The sequence below is a fragment of the Chamaea fasciata genome, unplaced genomic scaffold, assembly GCF_029207755.1.
Source record: "Chamaea fasciata isolate MVZ Bird 193981 ecotype frontalis unplaced genomic scaffold, bChaFas1.0.hap1 SCAF_20, whole genome shotgun sequence".
NCBI classification, from domain to species: domain Eukaryota; kingdom Metazoa; phylum Chordata; class Aves; order Passeriformes; family Sylviidae; genus Chamaea; species Chamaea fasciata.
In genome coordinates, this window is record NW_027094105.1 from 8,055,115 (window position 1) to 8,071,193 (window position 16,079).

The following is a 16,079-nucleotide window of genomic DNA, read 5'->3' on the forward strand; positions in this document are numbered from 1 at the left end:
TCACGGCAGTGAGCGCAGCGTGCCCTCAGAAGGGATGCTGGATTTGGTTTTTTCCTCCCACTTTGGGTCCCAGAGTGCTGGCAGATGAAGAAAGGTGTGTTGTGAAGGGATTTCTGGGATGGTTTGAGGCAGGCAGGGTGAGGATGAGGGTGCCATGGGGTGGGTTTGGTCTGTGGTGAGCAGGGGGATTGAGGGATGAGCGCAGGGCACGGGGCAGGGCTGTCACCTCTCCTCTCCCAGGGGCTTTGTGTGCACTCAGGCTGCCGCCTCTTCCAGAAATTGCATTTCTGGAGCCAGTCCAGAGCCAGACCCTGGACTTTGGCTGCTGTGGTGTGGCAGCAGAGCTGCTCTGGCACAGAACAGTCACGGCCAGCAGCTCTCCTGGATGATTCCCATGGTGGGGTGAGCTCTTGCTTTGCCCTTTGTGCAGGATCTGCAGCCCTGCCACACACAGGGGGTGGCACAGGGACAGCCCTGCTGCCCAAACGCCCCCCAAGCCACCACCCAGCACTGACACTGAGCCACCAGCCCACACCAGTTCCCCAGGGCTCTGCCTCAACGCTCAGTTCTGTTTGAGGGAATGTTTTAAGTCCAAAAGCTGCACCAGGGGCTCTGGAATTTAATCTTCCACTGACTTTGAGTGGCCTTGGGCTGGGAACCTTCTTGTGTGATGCTCACACCCATCCTGGGTGACCTGAGAGGTTCTGCACACTCAGGGGTGTCCTGAGGGCTGTGTCTGGGATGTGCCTGGCATCCTGTTCCCGTGAACCCCCTGGGTTGCACAGGAGCTCCCCGAAACTCTCTGCATCCTCCTGGCCCCGTGGCACAACGTGATCACCAGCTGGGGCTGCAGACAAGTTCTCCCTGTGGCTGAGCCAGGACTGGAGCCTTCCCCTGCTCCGTGCTGTGGGGTTTATGGAATTCCCACCTTTCCAGGTGCCCTTGGCTGCGGGGCTTCCTCCAAATCCCCACCCAGCAGCAGCTTGGCAGCACCCTGGAAACACCAAAAGGGGAATTTTCCTGCAGAGAGAGAGAGGAATTCCCAGGAGAAACCCAGCCCTGCTCCCCAGGGTGGGCTGGGTGCCTACGTGACACCCAGCAGCCGCAGGGAATCAGGGATCAGGGAAATCTTTTCTCCCCTCCCAGCCCCTGGCACGTTGTGCTCTGGGCTGGTTATCTCACAGTTAAAACATATCCCAGGGCTGGAGCCATCATCTGGTTTGGTTTAAAGTGAAACTTCCTGAATGGGATGGTAGGACTGATTTGTTTTTCCTGGCTCTGCTCCCACCGTTCTTGCCAGCTCAGCAGAAAAAAAAAAATAGAAAAAAAAAAAAGAAATAGGGAGAACGCATGCATGTAGAATATCTGTGTGCTTGTGCACGTCTGTGTGTGTGTTTTCTGCAAGGTCCCATTCTCCCTGGCCCTTTGCTGCTGTTCAGGCCCTGATTTTGCAGCAGGAAAAGCAGATAACCCTGCTGTGGCCATCAAAGGTATTTTTTTTTCCCCCTGGGCTGGCAGCAGTCACACGAGGAGGTGACATCCAGTGGCACCAAAGCACTCTGGCAGGAGCTGGTGGCTTTCTCCTGGCTCCACAGCTTCTTGTCACCCTCTGAGCCCAGCACCCAGCAGCTTTTCCCTGGCTTGGATGGCTCATTTCCATCCTGGCTGGGTCCTGCAGAGCTGCCAGCTCTCCCCAGTCCTCCTACCTGTCCTCTTGCCTTGTGTGACCTGAAACCACTCCACAGGCTGTGGAGAAAGGGGTTTTGTTAGCCCTGCTCAGAGCCCTGGGCCCGGGGAAGTGGGGCTCCTCTTTCCCAGCTGGTTTGCAGCGCTCCCTCCAACTTGTGTGTCACAGTCCTTGGCTTCACCCCTGGCTGGCAGCCGGGTTCCTGCCCGGCCAGCAGCCCCAGAGCTCAGCTGGGCACGGCCAGAACCCCAGGGAGGGCTGGTGGAGCTGCACAGGAGGTGCCCAGAGCCTGCAGGGAAAGGGGCATCACCCAGCCCGAGTGCCAGCTCACCCCCCTGGGCGTCCCCTCCAGCCCCTTTCCCAGCTGTTTGCCCTTTTCCCGGACCAAAACTTGAGCTGCTTGCAGCACTGGCAGTGCCAGGCTGATCCCCTGGTGCACCCCATGAACATGTCGCGGTGTCCCCCAGCCCAGGGCTGACCTTTCATTCCTCTTCCAGCTCAGTTCCCAGCGCGGGTTTGTTGTGAGTCTCCCCCTTGGCTGCCTCGTCTCCAAGGCTGCGCCATAATGAATGATTTCTCTGCTGTCCTGGGGTGACTTCTTGATGCTTGTATCCCCAGTTCTCTGCTCTGTTTATGCTGGGTATTAAATTCTACGCTTTCATGGCTGGTTCTGAGAGCGAAGGGCGGGAAGGAAGAAGCGCAGGGTTTGTTTTGGCTTTGCTCTCCAGCAGGACCCGATTTGGAGGTTTCCTCCCAAATTTGCCCTAAACCAGGACGCTGCACAGCTCCGGGTGTAGCCCACGATTTGACAGCAAGAGGCTGACTCCAAATTTCAGGGTCCGCGGCAGAAGCAGAGCTGCACCTCGGGGAGGGTGTGTTGTCTGACCCTGCCGTGTCTCCCGCTCCCCCAGGTTTGCCAAGCTCCTGCTCCGCCTCCCAGCCCTGCGATCCATCGGCCTGAAATGCCTGGAGCACCTCTTCTTCTTCAAGCTAATAGGCGACACGCCCATCGACACCTTCTTGATGGAAATGCTGGAAGCGCCGCACCAAATGACTTAAAGAGAGAGAAAGAGAGAGAGAAAGAGAGAGAGAGAACTGTGCTGGGTCAGTCCCTCGCCCGGCCGGGCTCCCTCGGGGGCCCTTCCTCCGCTTTCCTCCGCCCCAGCCCGTCCCTCCCCGCCGCCCCCAGCGCCGGAGGCACCGTCTGATCCGGGGCACCCCCGGCCCGTCCCGGCCTCCTCGTCGCCCGCCCCTCCCTTTGTCCGTTCCGCTGTCACTGCTGCATCTCCAGACCTGCTCGCTGGTTTTCCCTGCGCTACTCGTAGAGAGAAGTGGGAAGCGGAGAGAGAGAGAGAGAGAGAGAGAAAGAAAGAGCTCTGCCAAGCCCTGCTCCCCCCTCTCGCCGTGCCATGAGGTTTGGGGTGAGCTGGTGTCACCTCCCAGCCCTCCCCTGCCCTGGGGACAAAGGACGGTGCCAGCCCTCGGGGGGGCAGCGGGGTTTGGACGAGCCGAGGGGAGTGGTTGTGGACTCTGTCGGATTTGCAGCTGGGCTATTTTCAGAGGATGGAGTTTTGTTTTTTTTGATTTTTTTTTTTTTTTTGAAAAAAGAGAAGAAGAAGAAGACAAAAAAAAAAAAAAAGAAAAAAAAAAGAAAAAATATTCTATTTTTGGTTTCTAACTATTCTTAGTAGTCTCGGTAGTTACTTTGTGGAGGGAGAGGCCGTGGCCCGTGAGTGAGTCACCCGTGGCTGCACGGAGCCTTCTCCTTCCACTCCAGAGCAGAGGATTTGGGATTGGGCTGAGTCCGCCCCCGATAAGTGGCACAGGAAATTCCCTTGGGCCACCCCAGAGGGCGGCTGGACGTCGCTGCCCACCCCGGAGGTGCCCGTGTGGACACGAGCCGGCTGCAGCACTTGCTTTAAGGCTGCCAGGGACTCCCCGTGGCCCTTCCCCAGCTCCTGGGGGCTTGCTGGGACCCCTGCCCTCAGCACAGCATCCCGGGATATCCCAGCACAGCATCCCAGTGTTTCCCAGTATATCCCAGTGCTGCCCCACTCCGGGGTTTGGGCTCGCCCATGATGCTGCTCCTGTTGTTTCAGCCCTGCCAAACAACTGCAAGGCGACAATTAGTGGGAGTGCTCGGCCAGGCAGGTTAATTACAGCTGTTAATTAGTGGTGAAGCAAGAACAGGGCTCCCCCCCTCCCCTGGATGTCCCCCGTGGGGGCTGGGTGGCATTCCCATCCCTGTCCTCCCCGGGATTCTGAGAGCACCGAAAGCACCTTGGCTTTTGCACAACCCTTTCCTTGAGTCTTGGTGTGACAGCGGGGAGCTGGGCAGGGGTTTGGGGATCAGGGACACAGTCCCAGGAGTGTGCCCACGCCTCGTGGGATGGGATTCCCTCTGGAATGTGTGGCCAGAGGTCAGCGAGGGAGCAATCCCCCCTTCACCTCCCTGGGTGTCTCCTGCGCCCCACCAAAAACACGGATTGGAGAAAAAACAGAGGGAACGAGGAGGGATGCTGGGAAGGGTTTCCCCCCTCGGCAGGATGGACACGCTGTGCTGGGAGCTGAGAACGAGGTGCCTGTGGCCAAGGGCTTCCCCACCACTTCTGTGTGCTCTGTGCTTTAAAAAGCAAAGGATGAGGCCCCCAAGATCCTCTCCTTGCTCCCCATGGATGAGGCCCCCAAGATCCTCTCCTTGCTCCCCATGGATGAGGCCCCCAAGATCCTCTCCTTGCTCCCCACGGTTTGCAGCTTGTTGCAAATTCCTCCTTCGTTCCTGGAGGGGGATGGAGCAGCACCCACCACCTTCACTCCCACCTCTCTTCCGGAGGGGACACCGTTGCCACCCGCCTGTTGTCACCCCAGCCGGCAGCTGGAGTGCCCAGCTCCGTCCCCTGCAGCCCCAAAATCAAAACTCACTCAGGATTTCAGGTGGTGCCTCCCCCTCGGGCTGGCCCGAAGTGGCGAATCGGCAGAGGCAGGCAGAGCTCCTTGGCTCCGTTTCCCCGGCAGCCTGCAAGCCTCTGAAAATATTATTAAACAGCTTCACCCTGCAAGAATTTGCCAAGAAAACGAGGCAGGAGGAATGAAATCTGGCGAGGGTGCCAGGAAACACGAGCAGGCTGTTCGCTGCCAGCGGGAGGCTGGCACGGCCCCAGGGGGCTGCAGGGAGGGGGCAGATCCCAAAACCCCGACCCCTCCCAGGGCAGCCCCCAGGCCCCAGGCGGGTTCTCCCAGCAGAAAGGAGCCTGGGGCTTGCTGGCCGCAGAGGAAAAGTTTTGGGGAAGTCGGTGGATGTTGCGCTAGGATAAACCCGCTGGTCTCTGGTGGGTGGAGCCACTTTTTACCTGGTGGATGGCTGGGGAGGGGCTCTTGGGGGCTGTGGTGGCTGCAGGGTGGCACAGTGGGAGCTCCCATCCCATCCCATCCCATCCCATCCCATCCCATCCCGTCCCGTCCCGTCCCGTCCCGTCCCGTCCCGTCCCGTCCCATCCCATCCCATCCCATCCCATCCCATTCCAATCTTATCCCATCTCATTTCATCCCATCCCTTTTCCATTCTGTCACGTTCCATCATCTTCCATCCCCTTTTTTCCCCATCTATCCCCATCCCATCCTGTCCCATTTCATCCCATCCCATCTCACGTCATCCAGTCTTCATGCAATCACATCCCATTATCCCACCCCATTATCTCATCCCATCCCATCCCATCCCATGAGCACTGACCCCTGCAGCCCCAGGCTCCCTGTCAGAACCATCCCCGTGCCTCAGTTTCCCTGCTGGAGCAGCACAGCCTCATTCCCTGCCCGTGGTGGAGGGGATTTTGGGAAAGGCTGAGCCTCGTCCTGGGGATTTCCCTTTCCAGCTGGTGTAAGGGAGTTGGGGTTTCCCTGAGCCCCCAAATCCCAGCCCAGCCCCTCCATCCTCATCCCGGCCCTTCCCGTGGGATCAGCCAGAGCAGCCTTAAAGCAACGAGCTTTGCATGAGTTCGAGTCTTTCCTTTGTGTTCTTTTCACTTTGGGCTTTTTTTTTTGTTGTCGTTGTTGTTGTTGTTGTCCTCATCACGATAAGGCTGAGTGTGGAGAGGTGAGCCGTGGCCGAAGGGAAACAAAAGGCACATTATTCCCTAGAGAGGCAGGATGTGGATTTAACCAGCTCTCCCGCAAAAATCCGCTCTCTTCGTCACGGTTGTTCGGATTCCTTTCTGTTGGTGGGACAATCTTTAATTTTCTAAAGATAGCACAAACATCATCAGCCTTCCAGCCACCCCTGACCCAACCCAGCACATCCCAAACCCTTCCCCACGGGAATGCCGAGCTTCCCTTGGCACTGGGAATGGCCCTGGGGACCTTGGGGACAGGTGGATGTGACAAACCTTGGCCTTGCTGATCCCTCCGCTGCAGTGGGGAGAGCCCTGGGCTGGGCTCCCGACCCCAAAAACGGGCTGGGCTGGTGACCCCACACAAAGGCTGGGCTGGTGACCCCAAAACGGGCTGGGCTGGTGACCCCAAATCCGGGCCGCAGAGCCGTGCTGTCCCCGGCAGTGGGGCTGGCGGGGATGTGTGTGAGTGTCCCTGTATGTCCTGTAGATATCGGCACTGTATAATACCCCACTCACATATACACATAGAGAACTGTAGCAGTTACAGGCTTTTCCTGCCTTTTTGTGGTTTAAGTCCATTTCTTTCCTGTTTTTTTTTCTCTTTTTTTCTTTTTTTTTTTTTTTCCTTGTTTTTCCTCTCCTCGCTTTTTATTTTGTTTGGTTTTTTATTTCTCCCCTTGTTTTGCTTGCATTGTATCCGAATCCCTTTCCAAATTGGCAGATGCCAAATCTGGATTTTTATTCCTCGAGACAAAGGAACTGCATCTATTTTAAGATGCCTTTTTTGTTTGTTCTTCTTTCTGTTTCGTTTTTCTTCTTTTATTTTTTTTTCCTTTCCTTGAAGCAGGTGGTTTGGAGTAAAAGAATAGCTTTAGCAATTCCCAATACTTAGTGATGGATGCCTTGGCTGTGGGATACATAGATTAAAAAAAAAAAAAAAAGACATTAAAATTTAGAATGACAAAAAAAGATAAGGAAAAAAAATATCTAAAGCATCAATAAAGTTAAAATCTATTTTTGTACAAATGTAATTTTATCCCTTACCGTATCCTTGGATATTTTCTTTCCTGGATTGTTTTGTTTCTTCTACAGAGATTGTTATAAACTCTCTCTATTTTTTTTCTCTCTTTCTCTCTGTAAGTGTTCAGCCACAGGGATGTGGAGAAGAGGGAGAAACTTCTGACCGTGTTTTAAAAGGCTTTATATGAAATCTCTTTTGAAATAATTTTTTTGAATGAACTTTTTATTTTGTTTTTTGTTTTTTGTTTTTTTTTTGTCCCCCCACTTCCAAAATCTTTTTTGGGGATTGGGAGAGGGGTGGGAGGGAGGGGGAGGGCTGGTCTGGGGGTGTCTTTTTGTCACGTATCTCTGGCGTTCCCGCAGGTCTGTTTTACTGTGAAATCACTACCGTATATTATTATTATTCACTTCAAAAACAACAAAAAAGGTTAAAAAAAAAAAGAAAAGGAAATTAAAAAAAAAAAAAAAGAAGAAAGAACTGCTGCTGGAAACGCCAGTATTTTGAGAACAATTGTATTAGAATTGTGGAGAAAAAAAAAAATGAGAAGAAAAAAAAAAAGAGAAAAAGAAAAAAGGAGAAAAAAAAAAAAAAAAAAGAAAATATATGAGCATTTTAAAATATAACCCAGTCCAAGCCCTCGTTTGTTCTTTTTGGTGTGTGTTGGGTTATCCACTGAGGAATGTCCCCATCAGGGTCCCCATCCCCGGGCACTGCGAATCCAAGGAGATCCCGGCTGGCTGTGGGGAAGGAGCAGCCGGACCCCAACTCTCCCCAAGACTTTTCCCTTTTCCATGAGAGATTTCCCAATCCCTTGGCACCCGCTGGGCTCTCCGGGTGCCCACTGTGGCCGCGGGGATGCCCAGCGGTGACATTCCTGTCCCCGCCTGGGTGGCACCGAGGCCACCCTGGGTGCGGGTGGGGACTGTCCCCGTGCCCCGGCTCAGCTTTGGGGGCATTTAGGGATTTAGGGGCTGGGCAGCACTCCCAGCACGGGATGAGGGCCGTGTTTTCCAGCCCCGATCCCTCCTGGATTGGCCCCCGGAGCAGAGGGTGGGAGAAGAACGGGAGTTTTTTAGCCTGAGCTTAAACCTGGATTTGTTGCCAGGTACAAAAACGAGATCGAACTCGCTCTCGGCTTTACAGGCGGGATAAATCCTCCCCCGGCGGCTGCGGATGGAGATGGAAAATCAAGAGGCTCAATTCGGTTAGCGCCGATTTTTTTTCTCATTTGGGGGAAAAAAAAAAAAAAAAGAGTGTTTTCACTGGGAAAGGAGGCTTGTGGAGGGCAGGGGAAGGGACACGGGGAGTTTTTTACCAGAGCTGCCCATTGCCGCTCCGGGAGCCCGCAGGCCACGCTCCCATCGGCAGCGGCACAGGGTGCCCGTGTGTCTCCTTAACCCCCGGGCAGCGCTCGCTGTTTGCAGAGTAAATACTGACCGCCCTCCCGAGGCTTCTGGTCCCTCCTCCCGGGAGGAGCGGGCTGGGATCGGTGGGGCAGCGCCGGGATGCTCCGTGGGCTGCTCGGGTCGCTGCCGCCCGCTGGCTGGCTTTGAAAATTGGGTTTGCTTCTATTTTTAACGGTGCTAATAACAGAAAGGAAAGCGAAGCCGAGCTGGCCACTGAGTTTTAATTTTTTTTTTTTGTATTTGTATTTTTTAATTTTATTTTGTATTTTTTATTTTGTAATTTTTATTTTGTATTTTTTTATTTTTTCATTTTTTTTATTTTGAATTCTGTATTTTTTAGTTTTTATTTTGAATTCTGTATTTTGTATTCTTCTAAATTTTTTTATTTTGTATTTTGCATTTTGTATTCTTTTTTATTTTTTATTTTGCATTTTGCATTTTGCATTTTGTATTTTTTTTCTTCATTGTTTATTCTTTATTTTGTATTTTTTTTTTTTTTTAATTTTTATTTTTTATTTTAATTTTGTGTTCGGTTCCTGCTGTGTTTTCCGCTCGGGGGGCACTCCCGGACCCCTCAAACCCGGAGAAGCGCTCTGCTCTCCCTCCTCTGCTGCCGGCGAGGGAGGAGGAGTTTTGCACCTTGGTCAAGTCGTTGCTGTTTTTCCAGCTTCTGCAGGGATCCGGGTGCCTGTTTTGACTCTCCTCCCTATCCCTTGATACCGGCAGATGATTGTAACGCAATTAAACCTCTCAGCCATGCCGCGGCTCCGGCTTTTGTTGTGTCTCCGGGCTGGGTTCACCCTTGTCCCGGGAGCAGCGCGGAGACATGGGACTCACACATTTATCAGGAACACCGCAATTCCTTAAATCCTTAAGTGAGAAACAACTGCTGCCGGAAACGCCAGTATTCCGAGAACAATTGTATTAAAATTGTGGGGAAAAAAATGAGAAAAAAAAGAGAGAGAGAGAGAGAAAGAAAAAAGGAGGGAAAAAAAAGGGGGAGGGGAGAGGGACTCCAGCTTCCCCTGGAAAATGCAGAATCCCAGCTGCGGGTGCTGGAGGGGATGGCGAGTGGGAGATGCTGGGCTGGGGGTGCAGGGCTCGCTCTGGGTTTAATTTCTGAGCCTCCCCGGCGCTGACAGAGATGGAGTGGGGTGTCAGCAGGGCGTTTGGAAATCCTTAAGAGCAGGGCCGCGATCCCGGCCCTTCCGCGCTCCCCAGCTCCGCGGCGAGCAGGGGACTCTCCAAACAAACCCAGACAGATGAGCTCTTTCACTGGTAATTTGTCACTTCATAATTGCCCAAGAAAAGCAGGTTGGGTTTTATTTTTTTATTTTTTTTTTTTCTTTTTCCTCCTGACCTCTCTCAGCAGCCTTTTCACCCGGGGCCGGGGTCGGGGTCCCGCCGTGGCCTCTGGGGGTGGTTTCCCCCGCCCGGGGCCGCGGAGAGCGGTGACATCGTCCCGGTGACATTTCCAGGGATGTCCCCACGGCCCCGGCGGGACAGACACACAGCCAGCCCCGGGCACGGACCCGGCTCACCCCTGTGCGGGTGGAAACGGCAGCTCCGAGGGTTTCAGCTTCAGACTCAGTTTCAAATAAAACTCAGGAGTTCGCCTGATCCTCTCCCAGCGCTTCCCACTCCATCCGCGGCTCTCCAGGGCGGGGTGGGAATTGCGCTCCCGGCCTTTCCAGGTGGGGTTTGGGTTGGGAAGTGCTGCTGGGCGGTTCTTTTTTAGGGAGAGAGTCGCGGTGAGCGCGGCTGAGCAGGGCCGGGGCTCCGGAGGCGACTGCGGGCCAAAGAGGCTCCCGGAGCGGGGCTGATCCCACCGGGATTGCGGACAGAGCCTCGGGAGCCCCCGGGGGCCGGCCCGGCCCGTCCGAGCCAAGAGCAAAGTGCTGCTGCCATCTCCCGACCGCAGCCAGCCCTAACCGGGATGCCCTTCCCTGACCGGGATCCCAAACCTCTGCCCGGGATCCCAAACCTCTGCCCGGGATCCCAAACCTCTGACCGGGATCCCATTGTCCTGACCGGGATCCCAAACCTCTGCCCGGGATCCCAAACCTCTGCCCGGGATCCCAAACCTCTGACCGGGATCCCATTGTCCTGACCGGGATCCCAGACCTCTGCCCGGGATCCCAAACCTCTGCCCGGGATCCCAAACCTCTGCCCGGGATCCCAAACCTCTGACCGGGATCCCACTGCCCTGCCCGGGATCCCATTCCCCTTCCCGGATCCCGCTCCCCTGCCCGGCATGCCCACCTCCTTTTCCAGGATCCCATTCCCTTTTCCTGGATGCCCACTCCTTTTCCCGGGATCCCACTCCCCTGTCTAATTCCCTCTCCCCCCACCCAGTTCCCATTCCCTTGCCCAGAGCAGCCCTGGGGCTGGAATGAGACAACCTGTAGAAAAAAAAAAAAAAAAAAAAAAAGAGTGGGGTTTGTTTTGGGGTTTTGTAAATTTTATTTCTGTTTGTTTATTCTCTTTTGCTCTCACCCTGTGAGGCTGTGAAGATGAGGGAGTGAAGCTCTGTCTCTCTCACCCCACAGTGCCCCCAATCAGGTCCTTCTGAGCCGTTTTCTGCCCCTTAAAGATGCTTTGCTCTCAATCACTTCCATCTCTTTCCCTCCTCCTTGCCCCGGCTCTGGAATTCCTGTCCTGACCCTAAAATTCCTGTCCTGACTCTGAAATTTCCTGCTGAGGCGAGTCACACAAACCAACAGCCCAAACACTGAATTTTAATGCATTTTAACCCATTTTCCCTTCACGGGATGCCCGTGCCTGCTCTTCCCTCGCAGCCTGACCAAGGGTTAACAAATCCTCATTTAAAGCATCGCCTAAACCGAGCCTCCTTCATTCCCAAAGAGCCCCAGATCCCAAGGCTCGGGCGAGAAAGATCAGCCACAAAAATCTTGCATCCCTCTGCCTTTACAACACTGGCAGTGAAAGCTTGTTTGGCTTTGGAGGCAAAGATTTTCCATCCCGGGCTCCAGCGCCTCTCAATTGCTCTGAGCCCACATCTTGTTTTTCTTCTGACAGAGTGAGGTATGATTCTTGGCTCGCCGAGCCTCTGCGAAATGAAAAGATGCTTTTAAAGCTCATTCACTCGACGCTCACCCCCAAAACCCGAGGGGAGGGTCAGATGGAAATTCGCTGAAGTGATCAGCCAAGGCTTTCTGCTGGATTTCTTTTGTGGCGGGTATTAGGCTGAGGAGCATGAAATGAAGGCGCAAGTGTTTGCCGGGGTGCTGGGATAAATGTAGAAAAGGCTGACGATTAAAGCAGCCGGGCCACTGAATTTATTTCCCCGTGAAAAAGCTCGTGCTTGAGTCATTGTGATTCCTGAGGACTCAGCTCACGGGGTTCATTTCGCCTGGAGCTTTTAATTTATAACATGAAAGCCTCCTGCTTGGAAGAGCAGCCCCATCCTTGTGTGAGTCCACTGGAGAGCCGAGGGATGGAGTGGGAATTTCCTGGCTCAGGGCTGGCCCCCGAGTCTGGAGCAGACTGGGGAGAGCTGGGCTCGATGATCTCCGAGTTCTTTTCCAGCCTGGGTGGTTCTGTGGCTCCCTGAGGCTGCTCCTGCTCTGCTGCTGGTGAGCTTTGCAGGCTGGGGTCTCTTCCTGGGGCTCCCAACTCCTTCCTGCCCACTCAGGGAGCTGCTTTCCACTCGCCCTGGTTGTGGTGGGAGAGGGATTGGCATTCCTGCCCCATGCCGACCCACTTTTCCCATCCTTATTCCTCTCTCAGGGCATGCTCTGACAGCCAGAGATTTCCAGAGGTGGAGGAGGATGAGGACGGCTGAGGTGAGAGGGGAGCCGGCACTGGGCAGGCACAGGGCTCTCCTTCCCAGTGACAGTGTGCTTTTTCTTGATTATTTTCTGTATTTTCTTGATTAAAACTGGGATTTTCACCTCTGTGAAATGTTCTTCTTGACTATTCAAAATACTTCCCTGCTTGCCAGGGAGGGGAAGGGACGCAGCACATCACTGGAGAGTGGTGTGGCCCTCAGGGCTGTGTGTCACCGGGAGGAGCTGGAGGAGCTGCAGCTTCACCCCCATGGCAGGGAAGCGGTTCCAGAGCCCTGGAAGAGCCTGGGAAGGGATTAAACCACAGTGCAGGCAGAGGAAACCTCTGTCCCTGCAGTGTCCCACCAGCCCAGAGCCAGGGGAGTGCTTTTCCTCGGCCCTGGGCTGGCAGTGAAGTGAATTCTGATCCCAAAATGCCACAGGATGAGCAGAGAGGAACGGCGCTATCCTGCTGCGCCAGGCGTCCTGTCCCTCATTAGCCAGAGTCCTTCATCCCTGTTCCAGCCGTCACCCATTCTCATCCCATCCCTGCCCCAACCCTGCTTCATCTTTGTCCCAGTCCTGCTCCATCCTTGTCCCAGTCCTGCTCCAGCACTGCCTGATCCCTGTCACATCCTTGTCCCATCCCTGTCCCATCCCTGTCCCACCCCTGTCCCATCCTTGCCTGTCCCTGTTGGGTCCCACACACTGCAGGTGAGTGGGAAGGTGACAGGGAGGTGGCAGGACAGGGTGGCAGGGAGGTGACACGGCAGGGTGGCAGGACAGGATGGCAGTGCAGGGTGGCAGGACAGGATTGCAGGGCTGGGTGGCAGGGCTGGGTGGCAGGGTGGCAGGACAGGGTGACAGGGCTTCTTCCCCCCCATCCGTCACCCTCTGTGTCCCCTCCCCGCCGCTGCCCCAGCCGTCCCCGTGTTCCCGGCACTCCCGGGACGTTGCCTAACGCTGAAACCGGCTCCTCCTCTCGGGCTCCGGTCGGGTGAGAAAAGCTTGCTCCGGCCTGTCTGTTCCTGCTCCGGGACTGTTCCCTCCTTATGGCAAAGAACAGAATTTCCTGCTGTCTGCAGGGTGGGTCTGGCTCCCCAGAGCCCCCCTGGATTAACCCCCGCCTGGAAGGTTCTGGTCGTAAATGCTGATAAATTTCTTTGTTTTTAGGGGACCACCTGGCCTTGCCACCTTCCTCTGCTGGAAATCCCCACCTCTTCTCTGCCTTCCCAAGCTCTCTGCTTGGCCCCTTTGGAAGAGGATCATCGACAGGAGATTCCTTCCAGCCCAAAAAAGTGCTTCCCACGAGTTTCAAAGCCACAACATCCCAGTTCAGGCAGTTTTAGCTCTGACCTGACACAGCCCCAGGTCTCCAGGCACAAATCAGACTGTTCTGGCGACAGCAGAGACACTTTGGGGGCCGATCTGCAGCAGTGAAAGGATCAGCCCCGGGAAATATTCTCCACTTCCAGAGCCATTTGTCCATCCAGCCAGCTGTGGATTCACTGGGCTCTGATATGGGATGCTCCCAGAGAAGAAAAACCTGTAGTGGGGCAAGCGAGGGGGTGAATTAGGCCCGGCTGCCCGGGGTATCCTCACGCTTGGGGATTTCGGAATTCCCCCCGGACTGCTCGGTGTTGCTGCCCAGCCCATCCCACCATCCTTGCAGGATCCTGGGGGCTCCCGGAGCCCCTCAGCCTGCAGAGAAGCAGCAGGCAAGGCTGCCAGCAGACACAATTTGCGGCCGGCTCTTTGCCCCGTTGTCACTCCGACCATTCCAACCTGACGAGGCAATAAAGATGAAAGCCAATAATAAGCAGCCAGGCATTGTCTGAAGGGCTGGGAGGGGAAGGCTGTAATTTACTGGGCCAGGGCTGCGGGGAGTCCATCTGAGGCTGGGTTATTGACAGCGAAGTCTAAATGGGTTTGTTTCTCACGGCGCTTACGTGCGCTCCGAGCACTTGAGGGTGACATTTTTAAAATCTAAAAATATGGAGCCGGCAGCGAACTCCCAGCAGCACGGGAGGGAGGAGGAGGATTTATGCCCAGAGCGTTGTGAACTTTAAGGGAAGGGTGTTTGTGGAGGTTTTGGAGGGGTCGAAGGAGAGGGGCGAGCTGCAGACTCTGGGGGTGTCGCTGGGGGGTGTTGGGTTTTGCTGAGGGATTTTATCCAGGGAAAACTCTCGAATCTTCCCAGGGATGTAGATCAGGAATGCTGCTGGAGCCAGGGAAGTTACAGGCAAAGGAACCAGGTGGGTTTGGGCTGCCCTGGGCTGTCACCTCTACAGCAGGTCCTAGGGAGAGCCCTGGGTGGGGTCTGTGCTCCCAGAGGATCATTCCCAGGCAGGTGTGAGCTGCCCCTGGGCTGGTCCTGCTCCAAGAATTTTATTCTGGAGCATTTCTGGACCAGGTCAGCCCGAGGCTGAGGGCAAACCTGGCTGTGGTGAGGGCTGTGTCCCCTCTGATGTGCTCCAGAGCTCAGGGCTACCCCACAGCTCCATGTAAATGATGGATTTAACCTCGAAGAGGATTTGGATTTTTTTTTTTTCCTGCCCAAAACAAGCTGTAAAGCATCACTTTCCCTGCGACTACAAGGACTTGATCCTACAAACCTGGGGACCTCCGTGATGAAGAGATGTCACCGACTCCTTCCCCAGGAGGTTCAATCCATCCTTCCCTCCCAGGCCTCGTCCTGTGGGGGAGGGAGGGGGTGGATTCAGGAGACACAAGGAATGAGTAATCTCCCTCCCGCCTCTGCCAAGGGCCCAGAACCGGCCCCACGAGCACCCCTGCTGCCTGCCCCAGCTCTGGGCTGTCAGCGGGGTTATGATTTATGGCAATCCATCCGTCAACCTCATTTACAGCAGCGGCTCCCCGGGGGATTTCGCACATGAAGGTTGGCTCGTTCTGTGGCCTCCCTCCTGCCAAAACCAGCCCTGGGCCTCCCAACCCTCCTGGAGGCTTTTGTCTTGTCTCTGCCCTGCCCGTGTGGGCAGCTGGCAGTCCTGCCCCAGCCCAAGCCACTTTTTCTCCTCCTTATTCCTCTCTCAGGGCGTGTTCTGACAGCCAAGAGGTTTCCAGAGGTGGAGGAGGATGAGGATGGCTGAGATGGGAGGGGAACCAGCACTGGGCAGGCACAGGGCTCTCCTCCCTAGCGAGAGTGTGGTTTCTCTTGATTAATTTCCATATTTTCTTGATTAAAACTGGGAAATGTTTTCATTTCACCTCTGTGAAATGTTCTTCTTGACTATTCAAAATATTTCCCCACGTGCCAACTGTTGTTGTCGGGGCCCTTCCCCATCCTGCTGGGAGTTCTCCTGCTTGTCCTGCTCCTCAGGTGTCCTCTGCTCCATCCAGGCTGTCCCTTGGGGACATTCCAAGAAACATCTGGGAAACTCTGTCTTCGTCTGGGGGCTTTGAGAACTCCAAGTCAGACACAGCCCTGAAATTTCAGAAAAGGAACGAGCAGATGGGAACGAACCCCTGATCCCGTGACAGGAGAAACGAGTGGAGGTCTCGGGGATTGTAATTAATGATTTCCCTCTGATTAACGGGGAATGGACACCTTGGAAACCCCTCCTGCCCGTCACCACCAGCCGTGGCACTGAGGGAAAGTCTTGCAGGCTCCGTTTAAACCTGAACCCGCTGCCGGTTCTTGGGTCAGCCCCGTGATGGATGGAGCCCTGCGAGAGCCAAATCACTTACCTTGGAAATGCAAACCTTATGGAGAGGGAATCAATAACTCCCGGGGCCCTGCTCGCGCTGACACGCGGCCCCAGCCCACGGGAAAGGAACCCTTTGTTAATCTTCCTCCAGAGGCACACGCCGCTCCTATAAAAGCCTCCCGAAGTCAGTAACTAATTACAGCCTGCACGAGGCTCCAGTCTGTCACCCCCGACAGCTCAGGGGGAGCAGGGGCTGCTGCTGCTGCCGCTGCCCGGGATGATGGACGAGCCTGCGCCAGCCCCTGGCTCGGCTCTGAAAGAGGAAGAATTAATGGGCAAATAAATTACAAATCAATTATTAAACCTTAGCGGCGTGCGGGGGCCCTGGTATCAAATATACATT

The 16,079-nt window shown here is 54.9% G+C and overlaps 1 protein-coding gene across 1 annotated transcript in view; it reads left to right on the forward strand.

Annotated features, from left to right (window-relative positions):
* The window catches only part of RXRA (retinoid X receptor alpha), a 95,387-nt gene extending 92,104 nt beyond the window's left edge, over window positions 1-3,283 (forward strand). Inside the window, exon 10 of the mRNA XM_066201011.1 lies at window positions 2,599-3,283. Within this exon, the coding sequence (XP_066057108.1) occupies window positions 2,599-2,746 (148 nt within the window). The 3' untranslated portion in view covers window positions 2,747-3,283. The remainder of the gene's footprint in view (window positions 1-2,598) is intronic.
* The last annotated feature ends 12,796 nt before the right edge of the window (window positions 3,284-16,079 follow it).